The following is a 19,545-nucleotide window of genomic DNA, read 5'->3' on the forward strand; positions in this document are numbered from 1 at the left end:
CTCCCTACTGACTTTTTGATTTTTCTTCTATCCTTGTTTCTGCCTGTCTCTCTACCTGTTTACTCCTGTTATGGTGTCTGTCTGCCTGCCTGCCTGCTGGTCTGCTCCTCCCTGACTGGCTGGCAGCCTTTCTCTCTCTCTGGTTGTCTGTCTGCTTCTCTGGCTGTTTGCCCACCACTCTCTCTCTAGCCATCTGTCTCCCCGCCTGCCTGTCTCTATCACTTTTTCAGCCTTGGCTTTTCTACCTTGCAGGCTCTGTCATGGTTCTCTGTATTGGTTTGTCTTACCCTTGTACTTGTTCCTCTTCTTATTTATGTGTGTTAAATTCATGATTTTTCCTTGTCTCCCTTTATATCCATCTTCTTGCCTGTCTGCCCTACTTACTTGCTGGTACCCACTGTTTAATGCTTGTATCTTTTTAGTCTGTCTGCTTATCAGCTTTTTCTCCCTTGGCTTCTTCTATCCCATTATCTTCATCAACGTTGAAAGGCTCTCAGTGAACCACTTGTCCCAAAGTCTTATCTGCCTTCTTGCCATATTCCCTACCTTGCCTGCTCTCTCTGCTTACCTTGTCTCTTTTTCTGTCTTTTTGGTTCCTCAGACAGTCTTCCTGCCTCAGTCTTTTTGCCATTTTCCCAGTCTTTCCCTGTCTTCCTGCCTTTTTGCTGTTTCTCTGCCTGGCTAGCGCTTGCTGTCTGCATCTCTGCTTGCTTTCTTTTTTCAATTAACTTTTAAATAGATAGTATATACACATGGTACAAAATGTTTAAAGTACTAAAAGTGTCATGGGAAAGAGTAAGCCTCCCTTCCCATCTCTCTCCCCTAGCTCCTAATTCCTCTCCTTAGAGCCGGTCACTACTTCAAGTTTCTTGATATTGTTCCAGAGAAGAGCTTACACATATATTTCTACTTGCTTTTTGCTGCGCTCCTTCCTGCTTCTCTCCCAGTTTTGCTAGATGCTTTTTCCTCTGTTAGTATGTAAGTACTCCTTTCTACTTTGCTGGGTGTGCCTTCTCTTGCCTCTTTTTGACTCTGCTTTATGGCACTTATCTTTTTGATTGACTGTTTGCTAGTTGCATGCTTTCACTTAAGTCCTGAGGAGCACTTAGGACGGGCTTGCTCTCTCCTAATCTCCTAATAAGTTATCTTGACGACAGCATACCTCTGCTGGTCTCTTCATCGCTGAAATATGTATGTATTAAGAAAAGACATGAAAGTACTGGTAGTACTGAAAAATATTATACAAATTATAGGTACAATTTAATAAGTACAGATAATTTATAAGCTGAGCCTACAAGCACACAGAGTAGATAGAGGGCTCCTCTGCCTTCCCCACATCTATATGAATTCTTTAAAGGCATATGAATCTAGATTCTATTAGATTTAGCAGCACCCTTTGGCTTTTGACTTAGGCTTGTCTAAGAAGTTTGTCTTCCTCCTAGTCTAAAAATCTTTGTTTTTTACTAAAACTTTTCTCTCCTTTTCATCCTTCCTTTGGCTCCTCTCACATGTCACCTTAGTGATGTGATATAACTCATTGGGGGAAACAAAGACACAGCCTCTCTGCCAGTCTCTTCAGAAAGATGATGATAAAACACAGTGTTCTTTCATATCTGCTTTTTTTTACTGCTTGTATTTCTGAATTTAACGGTTTTAGCTTCTATCTCTGTGTCTCTCTCCTGTCTTTCCCTCTCTCCCTCTCACTTCTCTTTTCTTGGTGCTGTCTTTTCTCTGTCTGTGTTGAGCTCCATTCTAGCCTCTCTTTCTGATTGGCCACCTTCCCTGTCTTCTGTCTGATTGGCCTGTATCCCTCCATCACCCCATCTGTCTGCTGGATTCTTCTTCTCTGCTTGCAATATATATGTAATAGCACTTTATAAATTATAAAGCACTAGGTAGTATAAAACATTATTATCACTTATTTGTCTTTCTTTCCTTATTGTTTTCTTCTTTACTCTGTCTGCCTTCCTTCTCTCTACTGCTTTCTGTTTGTCTGTTTGTGTCCCTCTTGGTGATCTTGCCTACCTCTCTGTCACTCATTCTCCTTTCTCTCCTTGCAGCCTGTCCGTTTTTCTGCCATCCTTCTCTGTCTGCTCAGTTCTTATGTCTCTCATTCTGTATTTCCAGGTTCCTCTATATTTCTTTTACCTGTCTATTCTGTCTGTTCCTAGGCCTTTTATCTGTGCCTTTATGTCTTGCTGTCTTTAGCTGCTTGTCTCTCTGCCTGTCATTTTCAAAGTGAGCACCACTCTGTCTTTTGCTATCTTCCTATACTTCAAAAACTAAAATAAAATAATTAAAATACCATACGACTAATTAGAAGAGAATGTTTTTTGTTTTTAATGAGAAAACCATTAAGGAGATAACTAGGAACTCAAGCATGCAGCTGTCAAATGCAAACTAAATATTAGATTGACCACCCCTCCCCTGAGAAAAGAATAACATTGTAAGAGATTCCCAAGCCAATAATAAGATTATTTATTTAAAGCAAAAGCAAGAAACTTATTCAAACCAATAGTTTCTAACATTTTTGGATCATAGAAAGTTATAAACCCTTCCCTCAGAAAAACAATAAATATATAAAATGCCACATATGCCACATATGTTTTCATGGTATCATGAATACCCTGAAGTCTGTGGACCCTGATGTAGAGAACCAATGAAAATGAATAACTGAGCACAAACATGAACTCATGCAACAAAGCAGATTGCAGAACTAAAAAAGCACTTTAAAATCTGTGATTTTTTTCCCAAGGAGGTGTTAAAGGCATTTCTCGTCTTTTGAAATACATAGATTAGTGATAATAATGAAAAGCATGTAAATGCAAAGGATATCTTGGAATTCTAGAGATGGAAGGTCATTAAGCCTGTGGTTTCCAAAATGGCTAAGTAAGGTTGCCACCTATCCTTTCCCGGTAAGGTCTGTCCTTTGTTCTGATATTATATATTCTATATATTTTTATAAGAAGTAAATATTTACTATATATAACATATATGCATGCTTGTATATTATAGCAATGTATTTTTAAAATGTCCTTTCTAAAAATGCAGTAGATCTATATGGAAGGATGCCCATGATAGATTTTATAGAGGAAGAAAGAGAGAAAATGACTTTTTATACTTCTGTACAATTTGAACAGGACATACATATACTTCTTTTATAGTTACAAGATATTTTTAATATATTTTTATTAAAAAATGGTGATAGGTACGTAGATTTGGGTTTTGTTGTTCTTAATGTTCTTAGCATAATAAAAGTCAGAAACTCCATGTTGATCACTAACTTTTTTTTTTATGTTTTACTGATCATTGAAATCTAAAACTCTAGAACCTACTACTTTAATCTAACCTCTTCCTGATTTCATGAAGAAAGAGGCTTTAGTCCTTCATATATCATATGCATGATTCATAATATTTACATATCAACTATACTAATAAATGCATACTTTTTATTTAAGTCAATTTACTTTAGATGAATGTCTTTTAAAGAGTAAATTCTGTAATATTAAAATAATATTCATAAATCCTTAATTTGATAGGGTAACTATTTTTCACAATTTATTTTAAAATACATATAATTGTCCGAATAAAAATTTTTAAAAAATAAAAGCATCTTGCATGCTACCAATGGTATAGCTACCATATTTTAGGAAATATCATTATAATCTAATTTTATAGGTACAGAAACAGGCCCAGATGTTAAAAGTATTGCCTAAGATCAAGTTAGTTGTCAGGGACAGAACCAGGACTTGAACTTAATTTATCTTTCTACTATATACTAAGTGACTTCTAAGTCAATGGGACTCCAAGAGTTCTATTAAAGGTACTAATATGTGAAATTGATGGTTACATATGTACCTATAACAACTATACTACATAACTGGCAATGGTCAATTTAATTGTATCTACAACACTTTTAAACTTACATGTTTTATGACACAGAGGGACACTTCTTACCATCTACCCTGGAGGAACACTCATCATATTTATGCATAAGGTGACATATACAAAGATGTTTGTTACAACATTGTAATAGCAAGAACTTGGGAACACCCTAAATCTCCAACAGTAAGGAATAGCTAAGTAAACTACATAGCAATTAAGAAAAATGGGTTACATCTACATAGTCAGATTCTTTACTATGATGTTGAACAGAAAACAAGCTGCAAAGTAGTATATACATTATAATATTTGTGTTCAAAGGAGTAAAAAACAATGTACAGATACATTTATACTTATATAAATGCCTTTAAAACTTCTGGACATACATATATGAAATTGGTAATAGTGGTTACTTTTAGGAAAGAATAATCAAAGGAAATATTTAGCTTTATTAATAATTCTGAATTTTTACAATAAGAAAGTATTCATTTACTATTTGTATAAACGAATTTAAGTAGCCTCATGATCACATTAACAAATTGAAGCTAAATGGGATAAAATGTAGTATGAGTTCTCTAAAGAAATCATTCCTCACTAATCTAGTTCTTTGAAGAGAAAAATATGCAAGCAAGATATAATCAATGGATTAATATAGTTAGACTTTTGGAAACATTAGTGGGGTTCTAGTTTAAAAAGTAATTAAAATATGACGAGAAGGAAGGAAAGGCATATGTTATGTAACAGGGAACCATTGATAAATATACATATATACATATGAATATCCTTAAAATATTTCTGGAAGAAAACACAAGACACTGTATGTAGTAGTTACCACTGGGAAAAGAAACTTATTTTTTCACTGTGCATATTTGAAAGCAACTTGAAAATTTTTTAGTGACCAAGGTATTAGATAGATGGAGGGAGGAGAGACTTTTTTTTTTTTTTATTTGAGATCAGACAAAAATACACAAAATAAGTTATTTAACAATATGTGGTAGTGATGATTATTATGGACTATAAAATCTGAGTGTTCAGAGAAGAGCGTTCTTGGGGGGCAAGGGTAAAGGGGACCAGTGAAGAACTTACATATGTAGTTGTATTTGAAGCAGGCCCCAAAAGATAACTAAGATTTATACAGCATAGAGGAAGAATAGCAGTCTAGTTTGAATAGGAAAGTATTTAGCAGGTGGTATGTGGACCTCATCTAACTCCAGTGGTAAATTCATGAAAGAAAGTTATAGTAGGTGTTGGTACCTCTCTAAAGGAGAAGATTTGTTAATATATCAAGTGAAGAGTTGAGGCCAGGACCTTGGAGGAACCTTGAAGAATGGAGGAGAGAGAAGAAAAGCCAAAGGAAAAAAATAGAAATTGTTAAGTGGTAGGTACACCAGATAGTGTCATTGTGGTAAAGCAAGAAAACAGTTCCAGAATGAAGGTATGATCATTGATGCTAGATGCTCTATGGAGATCAAGAAGAGTACCCAACTGACAGTTCCTAAAAAAGTTAAATACAGAGTTACCATGTGACCCAGTAATTTCAGTCCTAGGTATATATACCCAAGAGAATTAAAATATGTCCACACAAAAAACATGTATATGAATCTTCATAGGAGCATTATTCATAATAACCCAAAAGTGGAAGCAACCCAGATATCCATCAACTGAGGAATGGATAAACAAAAATAGAATATGTCTATACAATGGAATATTATTCAGCTATAAAAGGAATGAAGTATTGATATACACTATAGTGTGGATGAACCTTGAAATTATGCTGAGCGAAAGAAACTAGACAAAAGGCCACATATTGTATGATTCTATTTATCTGAAAGGTCCAGAATAGATAAATTCATAGAGATAGAAAAATAGGCCAGTGGTTGTCAGGGGTTGGGGGAAGAAAGGAATGGAGAATGACTGCTAACCAGTATGGGATTTCTTTTTTTGTTGATGAAAATGTTCTGGAATTAAGTATTGGTGATAGCTGCACAACCTTGTAAATATACTAAAAACTCCTGAATTGTACACTTTAAAGTGGTGAATTTTATAGTGTATGAATTATATCTCAATTTTTTTAAAAAAAAGACCATAAATTTAAAAAAGTATTGTATTTGACAGCTAGTTTGGGAAGGAAGTTGCATAGCAATAAAGATGAGAAGCCATTAAAATGTTGCTTATGGAGGTTTTTAATTTTATCTATTGAGAACTATTTCATAGGTTCAATAGACTATATAACGTATACCAACCACAAAGAATATTAAAATGAACATATATATCTATCATCTGGTTTAATAAAACAGTAGTAAGATCTTTAAAGCCTCAGATGATCTTCTATGTTCCACATCCCTTTCTGGCCCCACCCAATCAGTATCCTGAATTTTGTGTTATCATTCCCTTTTTCTTTGAGATTCCCTTCCCACATGTAACTTAAAAAAATGTCCAACCTACTGAAAAGTTGAAGGAGTACAATGAACACCTGTATATAAACTCTTTACCTAGATTTACTAATGATTGACCTTTTGTCACATTGACAAAATGACATGAGCAAATGCTTATGATCTAATGTTAATTGCATAAAACAATATAAAATCATATATATAGTATAATTGCAACCATGTAAGAGAATTCTAAAAGGAAGTGATTAAAATGTTTATAGTGGTTTTTGCTGAGTGTTAGGAATAAGAGTGATTTTTGTTTTGCATCTTTATGCTTCTCTACCTGGAATTTTCTGTGAAGAGCACTATTCTATAATGAAAAAGAAAACTAAGTTTAAAAAATTAATTAAAAAATATTTGGAGAGTAGAAATAGTATCATACTAACATTTGGTCATAAAGTTGGATAGTCCCAAAAAGATAGTTTAAAATAATATGGAAAATAAACCTGGAAATAGACCATATACCTAAGGGAATTCTTTATCTCCAGGGTTGCTTTCAGATCCCTCATCTTGTGTGAAAAGGCTTTTGCAGTCTGGCAATATACCCCTCCAGTTCTCTTCCTCATTGTCATCTGTTTCCCTTATGATCATTCCTCTCATTTGTTGAAGACTGACCTGGCTCAGTCTTGCCCTCAACTTCCTAACTGGAGACCTTTCTCTCCATTCCATGTTTGGCAAAAAACAAACATTTTTTCCCTTTTGACATTGCCTTGTAACAATATCTCAACAGTTTTTCATTGGCCGGTCAGCTAGAAATACCTTGCTTTCCATCTATCGTCAAGCCCCAGTTTCAGTAGAATTGCCCTGACACCTTTCCTTTCAAGTTAGAGATTTGTCAAGTAAATGCTAGTCCCAAGCTGGCTTTCCTCCTGCCTCTCTGCTTGCCTCTGGGCCCTTTCACTATCTAGCTTTCTGGACAAGGAGAGCCATTGTCATTGCAGACTAAATTTGATGTGATCAGTAAATTAAAATCAACTAATTTTTAAAAAATCGTATAGTCTATAATTATTTGAATATTCTAATATTATAATTTTGTAACTCCCCAAATAATTAAGTTATCAACTCCCTCCATTAGAGACAGAGTTTGAGTCCAAGTTCTTTCACTTACTAACAGTAATGCCAGGGAAACTACTTATCCCTCAAGTCTCAGTTCCCTCCTCTGTAAAACGGGTATTAATGCCTACCTTACATGGTTGTAGGGAGGATGAAATGAGCTAATTGACATAAAGCACTGGTTATAAGGCACTCAATAATTGGTAGCTATCATTCTAAACAATCAAATTTACTATTAGCCATTTCTCAACTCAGACAGATTAACTTAAGATGATTGCAAGGTGAGAAGATTAATGAATAGCACCTTAATCTGAAGAAGCAAAGTGCTGACTTTAGTTACTCTTGCTTCCAGTAGTCAGCCCCATTTCCTTGCTTTCCCCTGCTTTATATTAGCTAAACTCTGGCATGATAAGAAACAAACCACATTTTACTGGACTCATAATTCTCATAATCCTGTTGTTAGGTCAGGATCCAAATGTTAGTCACAGATATGGTTTACTGATTTTCTAATCATGACAGATGTTACATGGATGCCGGATAATGCCAGATCTTGGGAAATCCCAAGAGAAGCATTCATTACTAAATAGCAGCCAGCACAAGGAGAGAGAAAGAAGACAAATTTTTAAGTGCCTATTCTAAGACCCTTTTATACTGCTGGGCATTTTCCCTATCTTATTTTAATCTCAACAACACTGTAAGGTAGCTGCTTTTTTAGTGACTGTGTCCTGATTTATGCCTGTTGTCCTTAGCAAAATTGTATTTCTATTATCTATATTTTATGGTTAAAGAAATGGAATCTAGAGGGAAGAAAGTTTCTGTGCATGGTTCAAAGCTAGAAAACTCCTCCCTTCTGTAGTTGGATTTCTTCTGTGAATATCACATTCATACCTTATCCAACTACAGCCTTACTTCTCTGACACACCATTTTGCTGTTTACTAAATCCATGAAAACTCAGGTCCTTATCTTACGTAACCTCTGCAGCATTTCACACTGTTTAGCATGGCCTCCTCTCAAATACCCTCTCTCTGGCTTCCATGGCACCATTTTCCTGAGTCTCTCTCACTGCTCTGGCCTTTCCTTCTGAGTCTTCTTTTTTCTCCTCCCGTCCCTTAGATATTGTTCCTCCTAGGCCTTCCACTTAGATCACACTTTATTCTCAAGATGACTTTAGCAACAGTTACTCTGCTGATTCTCACACCTGTAAGGCTAGCCCAAAGCTCTCTTTCAGGATCTAGTCCCATATATCCAGTAAGATCTGGACATCTGTATTTGCATGCCCCAGTTACTTCTTCATACAGCTACTTTATACAGCTAACTAAAAATCCATCATCTTCCTCCCCAATCAGATTCCTCTTCCAACATTCCCTTTTTCCATCAGTGGACTTATCTTCTCAGTCACCCACGCCAGAAACTTAGGTGTCATCCTTGATGTCTTCCTCTTCCCCAGACCCCCTCCCAGTAAATTACTGAGTTGTACAATTTTCTCTTAACCTCAGTTCATATTCTCTGATCCCCACTGCCACTAACTTAGTTCCAGCTACCATCATCTCTTTCCCGGACTGCTGCAATATAGCATCGGTCTCTGTTTCTACTTACTTCCTCTCCTCTTTTCCCCTCTCCAATCCATTCTCTTTTGATGATGCTGTCAAGTTACCTTTTAAAATGCAGATCTGATTATGCCATTCTTGCTATAAAACCCTTGACCCTGAATTGTACACTTTAAAGGGGGGAATTTTATAGTACGTGAATTATATCTCAAAAAAACTAACCTGGTTTACAAAGCCTTGCATTAGCTGCTCTCTGGCCTTAAACTCTCTTATTGCCCACCCTCCCCGGACCTCCCATCTCCTCTTAGCTCTCCTGTGCTACACTTTCTTTCCAAGCTCTCCATACACTGTCTCACCTCTAAAATTGTGTGCTATTTATGCTATTTATTCTTTCTCCTTACCCTCCTCCTCCTCTTCATTTGTCTACCTCCTCCTTGTCCTTCAGGTCTCAGCCTGAGATGATGTTTCAACAAAAAGTTTTTCCTGACCTCCCAGACTAGGTTTAGGTGTTCCTGAAGCATTTTATATTTATCCCTTTTGTTAGCATTTATTACATTATATTTGTTGATTTTATGAATATTGATTAACTGGCTCTGGGCTGAGCACTGGGCTAAGTGCTGGGTATTTGGTGGCAAATAAGACTTTGTCCCTGCTCTCCTGGAGTTTATAGTCTAAGAAGGTGGAAAGCCGAATAATAAATAAGAAATTACACTAAATATTTTAAATGTAATTATGAGAGTGTATGGTGAAAAATTTGACATAATTGATGGGATCAGGGAAGACTTCTCTAAGAAAATGACATTTAAGCAAAGACTTTAAGCAACAGGAGTTGGGCAAATGATGAGTGGAGGCTGGAATGTTCCGGGCAGAGGAACAGCTGGAATGTTCCATGTGAGACTACCCTGACAGAAAGAAGCGTGGGGGAGTTTCAGAAACTAAAGGCCATCATGGGAGACAAAGAAGAGCTTGGAAGAGCCAAATTATCAGGGCCTTGTCAATAGTATGGGTATCCTACATCCTATTAAGAAGAGTAGAAAGCCTTGGAAGACTTTAAATTGGAGAACTTTAGAAGCTTCCTTTGGCCACTGTGTTCAAGTGGAAGCAAGATGACAAATTAAGAGGCTCACAAACTTCTCTGAATCTCCCACTAATCTGTAAGCTTATTTAGAGCAGAAATTGTATCTTATTAGTGTTTCTGGAGTCTAGCACTGTGCCTGACATCACAGATACTCAGTATTATATTAATGAGTAAATGGATGGTGGGGACAGGATTCCAACTTAGGTTTTCACGAAAGGCTCTACTTAAGTATCAACCCCCGAACCCCCACTGACACCCTTCAAAGACTACCTCTCCATCCACGCCCAAAACTAACTGGATATCCTTTTTCATGTGGTCGATTGTATTTTCCAAAAAATGTCCATTCTAATATCTCACATCCAACATGTTTCCTATTACAATCTAACTTTGCCATTCTTCCCACTGAGACATGAGATCTAGTTCCCTCCTTTTGGATGAGGCAAGGTCATAAAAGGTGATTCAGCTTCCTCCTGCTTCTCTTGGGATACTTAATCTTGGAAGCTAGCCACCACGTTACGAGGAAGCCCAAGCTACGCTCACATGGAGAAGATGATAGCCAGCAATAACCTGCCAGCCATGTGAATGAGCCATTTTGAAAATGAATCCTCCAGCTTCCAACAGTTCACCCAGGTGATACCTTTTTTGGAATGGAAATGAGCTGCCCTAACTGAACCCTGGCCAAATATAGATTCATTAGCAAACTTAACGATGGTGTTTGTTTTAAGGCACTTAAGTATCAACAGTGGTTTTGTTAAGCAGCGGTAGGTACCTGGAACAATATCCTATGTTTATCAGAGAGGGAGGCAGTGCAACTCAGTGGTTAAGTGACTATCTTAGTTCAAAGCCCACCTCTGCTACTTACTAGATGTATGGCCTTTGGCAAGTTACTTAACCTCCCTGTGTTTCAATTTCCTTCTTTTTCCATTGTAAATAAAAACAGTACTTAAGTTTGTTATGAGGATTAAGTAATAATACAAGTAAATGCAGATCTACACATAAAACAGATCAATCTTTGTGATCATCTGAGGCAAGCCACAGATTATTTGACCATTCCTCTCATTTGATTCTGGTTTTTTGTCTTTAGACTTTTGGTCTTTGTATATATGTATATGTATATATGTGTGTGTGTGTGTGTATGTGTGTGTGTGTGTGTGTGTACACATGTAGCTTTTAGTACTATTTGAAATGATCTTGTCTACTTGTTTATTGTTTATCCCACAAGATTATAAGTCCCAATAAAATAGGAGCCTTGCCTGTGTTATTCACTGCTGTATCCCCGTACCTGGAACAGTATCGGGCACAAAGTGCTTAATAAACTTTTTGTTAATGAATAGCACATTCATACTTCTTGTGGAAGACAGCCCTAGTTCCTACCCAATATCTATTCTCTCCTTCCACAGTAGTGGACCCTGCTTTTGTTGTAGATTTAATGTAAAATACTAGCCTGGACTCCGTTGCAGCTAAATGTTGTTGTGTAATGCATTTCTCATCAATGAGATGTAGTCAAAAGTCTACTAAGGATGTCTGGAAAATTTTTTGCTTTGATACAGGCACTGCCCTTTCTTCTTTTCCTCCTTGCCCACAATACAGGCTAGAAGTAAAGTAGCCAAAAAGACAATAAACATGAGGACAAAAACGAACTACCTGAGATAATGATGGACTATCTAGTGGAATCACTATACCACGAATACTCAATGTGAGGAGAAATTAACCCTTTGTAGTTAAGTCTCAGTAGTCAGCCTTTTGTTACTTGAAGCCAAATATACATTCTCACCTGATACACTGAGGTGGAGTAATGTCATACCCCTCTAGGCTATTCATTAAAGGCAAGGGAATATTTTATTTTCCTTAATAGTCTATAAGATTGGAAGGATTTATCAGCACAAATGTTACTATTCAGATCTCTTCAGCTCTCTTCAAATGGTGAGAGTGGGCGAATAGCAAGGGACACCACATTATCGGAACCCGTTTGGCTCCTGAGTTCAGACATTTTGGATATGTTATATGTGGGGGTTATATGTACCATTCATTCCTAAAACAAACCTGTAATTATCGGCACTATATGGCTGTTCAGGACACAGAGATGATTAAGTCAGATGATTGAAGGTGGATGCCCAAGTTCCCCTAAACATTAAGGTTCTAAAAGACAGGAACTGAGCTACTCTGAGTAAGAGATTTAATTCTAGCATTCCCTCTACCATCTTGTTCCTGATCTCAGCTTTCTTTATCCCTTACCCCACTTTAGTGTTCTCACGTCACTTACTCATTCACTGGCTTTTAAAAGTATTTCCCAAGTGCCTAGAATACCCAGTACTTGGATTGCATATTTATTTGTATTTTGAATGCCTAATCTTTGACTTCCAAGATCATTCAGGTTTCAAAGTCTGTCTGCTATTTCTACCTCTAAACCTCCACATGCTCCTGTTGGTCCATCATAAAGTGGCTGTTTTCTCAGTATGAAACATCTGTGTGGTTTACCTAAACTCAGCTGTGGAAGCTGGGCACATTAACCTTATCTTGATGTCATGACTAGGCACTGTAATCATAAGCCCAAATGACAGATCCCCTCACTCAGCTCCAAGGTACATCCAGGTCAGAATTTGAGACAGTAGTAAAATGTTTTAGACTAATAAACTTTCCCCAAGTGTTAAAGCTTTAGGAATTGCTACCATGGGAACACAGGTGTAACAGGTTAAGGTAGACCATTGAGACAGGTGCTAGGAATCCTGGGACCACATTGTATTGTCACCTTTGATATTTTACTTTTGAGGGTTATTTTTTGTATGTGTATGCATTTGTGTCTGCATATATGTTTGTACTGTTAGGGGCTAATGGTTAGGCTAGTGAGACTCTGATGGAAATTATAGCACCTTTCTGCAAAATAATGCATATCTACCCACACACACAATATTTAGAATCCATTTCTGGAGGTCCAGGTTAAGAATCCACCTGTGATTGAGTGTGGAAACTTTTTCAATATCATTATTTGGTCCTTTATTAGGTACTATTTTCATTTACCTTTCATGTGTGTATGCTTTATCTCAAATAGCAGGCAAGCTTCCTGCAAAGAATATATAAGTCTTTATTATATTCAGTGATGTGAACATATAGGGACTAAGGCTTGTGGGAAATAATTGCCAGTTGAGTCCTTTGAAGCTGCTATGATTTACCGAGGACAAGCAGCTTTCAATATTCCATCACCCTCTCTCCCTCCAAAACAAAAGAGATCACCACAAGAGGACTTGGACCTTACACTCATGTTCTATTTATTTTATAGGTTTTAGTCCAAGACATTATTTACATATTTTTCATGCAAATATCCAGTCTTGGATATTTAGAAAACAAGGTGGTGCTTAGTAGAAAGCTTTCTACCCCTTTAAAAATCCATGGTCTTTATTCCTTCCGCAGCTCTGTGCCTCACTCCATACACACCCACACCTGCAATCAGATCTTTTACTTATCCTATCCCATGAATTTTATTTCTCAAACAACTTTACTGGAGTGTGCTTGTGGGAAAAATTAAAAACAGGAATTCATTATGCTAATAGGATAGTGGCCATGTGGTTTTCCTTTTTTTCTGATCCTTCCACCTATAAATTTTCAGCTGCCCACCTTAAATCCTAACCTCTTTAGAACTTGAAAGTGTTTCCCCTCTAGTCCCTTCTTACTGACTCTGCAGACTATTACAGCCACCTGGTGGCCATATGGAGAAATGACAAGTAGATTGCCCCCAAATTTTCTAGTGAGAGGAAGAACCCCTTGATCTATGGGGAAAGAGAAACCTGTGGATAGAGATTACAGCACAAGACATCCTATTTCTTGGTCCCACCTTGCCTCCCAGGACACAACATCCCAGCCACTAGTTATAGACAGATGAATTCACTAAACATTTGAGTTACTCTATCAAAATTTATTGAGCAGCAACTGTGTGCCTAACACTGGGAATAGACAACAAATGGGCATGATCTCTGCCCTCATGAGCTTACAGTCTAGCAGCCAACCGGAAAATTATATCCATAATTTTAATATTACAATTTTTATAAGTGCTCTGAAACATGCTTGGTGGTAAGAGAAGATTTGACAGAAAGTCTTGACCTTCACTGAGAAATCAGAAAAGGTCTCCCTAAGAAACATTTAGGATCAGGTAGGGGGCAAATGGAAGGAAGTGCACTGCAAGCAGAAACAGCTCTGAAGCAAGAAGACATTTAATGAACTGAAACCCAACCAGTGTGGCGAAAACATAGGGAACAAAGAGGAATGATGCAAGATGAGGTATACAAGGTAGGCAGAGGCTGATTTATGCAAGGTCTCTGAAGTTAGGGCTTTATTCCAAAAGCAAATGGAATCCACTAAGAATCTGAACAAGGAAATTTAGATGTTTAGGTTTTTCAGAGCTCGCTCTTGACTGCTATATGTGGAGGACAGAAGTGGAAATGGAAGAACTGGTTAGGAAGTTTCCACAGCACTCTACACAGATCTAATGATAATTTGGAGAAAAGGTGGATTCCAGAGCTACTTAGCAGTTAGAATCTACTTGGAGTAACTGAATGTGTGAGAAGAGGGATGTGTTTCTGGCAATAGGTACTGAATGAAGGAGACTCGGAAGGAGGGACAGGTTTGGACAGATCCCAAAGGCATAAGCCCTACAGCTCGCATAGGTCCACAGCAACAGCATAACTTTGGTTCTCAAGTAGCTGAGGGTTTAATTGAGCCAACAAGAAACACATGAAAAAATTGCAAAGCTGATTAAACAATTCAGATAATTCATGGATTGTTGCATTATATGGGACTGAATAGAAGCTCTCAGTCTCACAGTGTGTTGAGATACTGCTGAAGCCAAAACAGATAGCTCCACCTTTGTCCATGCCTTTCACAGTCTGCCCTTCCGAAAACGCCTATGTAGCCTACCCAGTATCTCACAGGGGCCACCTTTCTTTGCTCTGGGCCCTGGTGCCCCCTGCCAGGAAGAAACACTATGTCCTCTCTGCTTTTTTTTTTGCCTGCTACTATTAGGAAACTCACCTGTTATTCTCATTCTCCCCTGCTTAAGTTAAATGAGACCAAATTTGGCCACTGCCCCCGATGGTGGTTCTCTTTTGGACACCAAGAGTTTTCTGACTGACTTAGCTCCTCTCTTCACATTACCCCTGTCAAGCCCCCTCTTGGAGAGTCAACATCTTGAAAAGTCAACCCTTTCTTCCTCACCCTCCCTTAGAGGCACAGGCCCATCATGAATATACTGTGGCATTTGCCTCCTTTTTGCTCCTGCATCCAAAATGTCCCACTCTGAAGGCCCTTTCCCTACTCAGGTTTTTCCTGGAATCAGTATATTCCCACCTCTTTGCCTCAAGAAAACCAGAAGAAAAATTTTGCTATGGGACTAACCAGGAAGTAGCCTCAATAACTATTGCTCAGCTGACACTTAGCTTTCCCTGCCTCCTCTCTGACACTGCAGACCTTTGCTAACTCCCTTCCAAAGATAATAACTGCAGAAAAAATGGCTGACTACACAGTAGTCCTATAGCTTCCCATTGCACAATGAGCCTTGGACATTGAAATATTCCCTTTCTATGAAAAGAACATGGACTTTGGAATTGGGCAGACTGTGTTTATATCCTGGTTACTAAGTGTGTCTTTTGCTATTAAATCTTGCTAAGCTTCAAAAGTTTTATCTGTAAAATAGTGGTAATGGCATCCATCTCATGGGGTAGTTCTATTAAACAGGGTGTATAAGCATATAGCATAATGCCTAGCCTGAATTACCTGGTACCCATTCACTTCCTTTCTTCTCTTTGGATTTTAGCTGCTAAATACTATCCAGAAGGGAGATAAATCAGTTTTATCTGGCCAGTGATAGACATTTCCTATTCCTGTCTTTGTAAACACCATCTTCCTGTAGCCATCCACTTCCATTATTGCCAAAGTTCTCCTGACCCTCATCGTTGTGTAGGACTTCTCTTTCTCTCACTATCAAAAAGTTCTGCCTGAGCTCTATTTATCCTCTTCTATATCTTCCAAGATACTTCATCTTGTATCATTTAAAAAATTTAATTAACTTCTAGCATTCTCCCTAACTTTCTTAGAGTAAATTATAATGGACCTGGGGAATAAGATCTTTATACTTCAGAAGGGCATGGTAAGCACAGAGTAGAATGGAGATAGTAGGTCCAGACACCTTCTCCCTCCTCTTCCCTACCTCTTTTCCTACAAGGCACAGAAACAGCCAAACTCAAAATAAGTCTTGGTCTACATGAGCATATATCTTCTTTCCTATAACTCTGTGAGGTCATCATTGAAGTACAGCAATATTGCAGGTATGTGGAGTGTACCATCCATATTGAGATAGTCAAATTCTTCCTCCTCATACCGGATCCCATTCTCTTCCAGGGTATAGTCCATGTTCAGGTTCTTCCCTTCATATTTCCATGTGTAGCTGGCAGCATGTACATTATAGGGGAGATAGCGGTGTAGGATTTCCCACATTGATTCCAGAGCCCCCACCTGGAGAAGATGAAAGCACCTCACCCCCCAAATTCTGGCTGGAACACACACACACATACACACATCTCCCTCCCCACACACACACATACACACATCTCCCTCCCCACACACCCCCTCTCTCTTCCCCTCTCCACCGCCCCCCCTCACTCTCTCCAAACAAAGGCCTGGAACCGAAAAGATGATATGGCTGGGATCAGAGTGCCTCTCTTGGCAGATAACAGCTTCAGGCACTCTACAGTCCAAGAAATGAAGTTGGAGCTCCAGCATGCAATGAATGGCTCCAAAGTCCTACCTATCTTTATGGCAGCCATTTCTAATAGATGGCCCTAAAAGGTCAAGGTCATCACCCCATAACCTCATCCTACAATGGAGTCGCCTATTAAGTCCATTTGCAATAGCTATACAGAACAACAGCATGTAAGAGCTTCCAAGAACCTCCAGCACCAAGATGCATGAACTGGGGTTGTGAAGAAGTTTCTTGTACCCTGTGACTCAGCCACTCCTCGAATTCCTAACCCTAGGGATTTAGGTGGTCTGCTTTCTCGGCTGCCCTTAAAAGGGTAGGAAATGCAGCTCCCACCGGTTTGGGAAAGCTGATGGCCTGAAGATAGGCTTGGAGACTTGTTGGGATTCCCAGTTGCTTCTAACCTGCCCCCAGGCACCAGTTCTCACCTCCAATGTGTGCTCCTGCGACGTAAGCGTGTTAATGATACGGATGTTCCGGGTCTTGGCGGACAGCCGCCCCACCTCGTAATGCGACCCCTGCCACCAGGGTGTCCCGAAATCATTGGCCCAGTCGGAACGAGGCAGCTGAGGCGGAATGTGCAGAAAGCGGCCCCGGGGGGTGCGGTATCTCAGGCAACCTGTCAGCGGATCTATGTGCTTGCGGATCTTTAAAGGGAGATGTGGGGGAGTGGTGGGAACAGTTACTATCACGGGCTCTGGCTAGCCCCCTGGTTTTCCTCCCATCCCTGCTTTCCAGTGCCCCTCCCCCAACACCAGGTTCCTGCAGAACTCACGTCTCTGGTCTTTGGATCAAACCAGTGGCTGATGTCCTGGCCCGCAACTTCCACGATGGGTTTCAGCAGCAGGTCTCCTGGGTAGGAGCAGCCGCTGTCAATGCTAGCCACCCAAGAACCAGGCACCCCAAACACACACCCTGATGCTGGCCTAAAGTGTGGCCTTACCCTTGTATTCCTGTACCAATGGCGTTAGGTCGTACACGTATCCCAGGTAAGACACCCAGAGGTCTTCCGGCTGGTTGTGTTGGGCCACCTCAGCCGGCGTGAAATATCGACGCTGAAAATGCTCAAAGTCTGGCCCGGCCACTAGGCCCCGGCGCTGCATGGTTCGCGCTCTGTTAGTTGCCGGCTCCTTTAAGTGGTTTCTTCGCTGCTCAGCACGTATTCACTACAGCTTCCTCCCTCTTGTCCAGGAGCTAAGGTGAGCGCGTTTATCCGCTGACATGGAAACCATTGTCCTTTTCCAGCCACCGTCCTCTGAGATCAAATGTTATGTGGGCAAAGAGGGACTTGGGTTCATGGGAAACGTAGTCTGATTCCCGCTTTCAAGTAATTGACTTGCGTCTGCAGGCGTTCTAGGGGGGAACGCGAACACAGTTTTAATTCAGAGTAGCCTGGACTACAGCGGATATTTTGAACAGACTTTCCCGAAGTTGTGCGATTATGAAAAAAGATATTCTTGCTAAATTTCAGGGTTCTTAGAGGATATTTAAAACCTAGAGAGGTAAAATTTCTCGCGATATCTTAAGACATCTCGTGTAATAGGCCTAAGTAAACTACGGCGCTTCAGTAGAAGACCGCGAGATCTCTACAGCTGCCGAGGAGAGAGAGCAAGAGAGGTGATCTCGCGAAAGAAAAGGTCAGGGGCGCTCGCGAGATCTCAGACCACCGGATCCGAAAGGTTCTTAAGTTGAAGGGCCTGGAGACAGCCCCGGGGCAAATGGCCGGAGCTGGACCGACCATCCTGCTACGAGAGGAGAATGGCTGTTGCAGTCGGCGTCAAAGCAGCTCCAGCGTTGGGGTTAGCGCGGCCTCGGGTTCCGAGATTGAGGGGCAGTCGGGAGCAGGATCGAGGGGGCGGGGGGATGGAGGGGGAACTGCAGCTCCCGGCAGCCTTTAGGATGCGTGTGAGCGCCGTGCGGGTTGTCGGGAGCTGTGGTTCCTTGGGCTGGCAGCAGCCGGGGAGGTGCGGTCTGAGCGCATGTCCCGCCCCGCGCAGGACTCAGACGGGGAGCGCGAGGACTCGCCGGCTGCGCGTGCCCGGCAGCAGCTGGAGGCGCTGCTCAACAAGACTATGCGTATTCGCATGACAGATGGACGGACACTAGTCGGCTGCTTCCTCTGCACCGACCGCGACTGCAATGTTATCCTGGGCTCAGCGCAGGAGTTCCTTAAGCCGTCGGGTCAGTGCCCTGGAAATGCGGTGCAGCCTCACGCAAGGCTTTTCACCTTTAGTGCCTGCTGCACCCCTTATTTTCTGGGGCTAGAAGTGTTTGCTCAGATGGGGCGGGACCGACGATAGCCTGCCTCCTTGATGCTCTGACTCTTCTTTCCAGATTCCTTCTCTGCTGGGGAACCCCGTGTGCTGGGCCTGGCCATGGTACCTGGACACCACATCGTTTCTATTGAGGTGCAAAGAGAGACCCTGGCGGGGCCTCCCTATCTCTGATCACTATCTCGCACGCCTTTCAGACTTAATTAAACGTGTAACTGAAGTGGCCTGTGTGTGTGTAGATGAGTTGCCCCGGCAGGGATCACACACCCCATCCCTAGAGGGGAGGTTTATATGAAGTCCCAAGTAGTCATCCCATCTTCCACAACCTGGAGGTCCAGAGGTGCCAAAAATTCCCTCAGGTTTGGGGGTGGGAATGGGCAACAGGCTGATTTTGACTAACAAGCCCCAGGGTGGATCCCTCCATCTTCCCTCCCACGCTGCTGCTCCAGAATTGTGGCGGGAGGGGGTGTCATCCTGCTCCGGAAGCCCCATTGTTTCCCTCTCCGGCCTGGCAACACCGAGTTCCTCTAAGCT

At 40.5% G+C, this 19,545-nt stretch overlaps 2 protein-coding genes across 3 annotated transcripts in view; one reads left to right on the forward strand and one right to left on the reverse strand.

Annotated features, from left to right (window-relative positions):
* The window catches only part of NAA38 (N-alpha-acetyltransferase 38, NatC auxiliary subunit), a 22,459-nt gene extending 3,228 nt beyond the window's left edge, over nucleotides 1–19,231 (forward strand). Inside the window, exons 3-5 of the mRNA XM_036223282.1 lie at nucleotides 18,282–18,537; nucleotides 18,736–18,919; nucleotides 19,073–19,231. Coding sequence (XP_036079175.1) covers nucleotides 18,457–18,537; nucleotides 18,736–18,919; nucleotides 19,073–19,185 — 378 coding nt within the window. The 5' untranslated portion in view covers nucleotides 18,282–18,456 and the 3' untranslated portion in view covers nucleotides 19,186–19,231. The remainder of the gene's footprint in view (nucleotides 1–18,281; nucleotides 18,538–18,735; nucleotides 18,920–19,072) is intronic.
* LOC107515678 (cytochrome b5 domain-containing protein 1) lies at nucleotides 13,236–17,869 on the reverse strand. Of its 2 annotated transcripts, none has more exons than XM_016154759.2 (4): nucleotides 17,682–17,869; nucleotides 17,514–17,590; nucleotides 17,167–17,385; nucleotides 13,236–16,494 (listed from the first exon to the last, which is right to left on the reverse strand). In XM_016154759.2, the coding sequence occupies exons 1-4, from the start codon at nucleotides 17,839–17,841 to the stop codon at nucleotides 16,264–16,266; spliced, it is 687 nt and encodes a 228-aa protein (XP_016010245.2). In that variant the 5' UTR covers nucleotides 17,842–17,869; the 3' UTR covers nucleotides 13,236–16,263. The 2 variants fall into 2 exon arrangements, with proteins under 2 accessions (XP_016010245.2, XP_016010246.1); XM_016154760.2 differs by having other exon boundaries at nucleotides 16,297–16,426.
* Nucleotides 19,232–19,545: the final 314 nt, after the last annotated feature.

Source organism: Rousettus aegyptiacus, unplaced genomic scaffold, assembly GCF_014176215.1.
Source record: "Rousettus aegyptiacus isolate mRouAeg1 unplaced genomic scaffold, mRouAeg1.p scaffold_m13_p_6, whole genome shotgun sequence".
In the NCBI taxonomy this organism is placed as follows: Eukaryota; Metazoa; Chordata; class Mammalia; order Chiroptera; family Pteropodidae; genus Rousettus; species Rousettus aegyptiacus.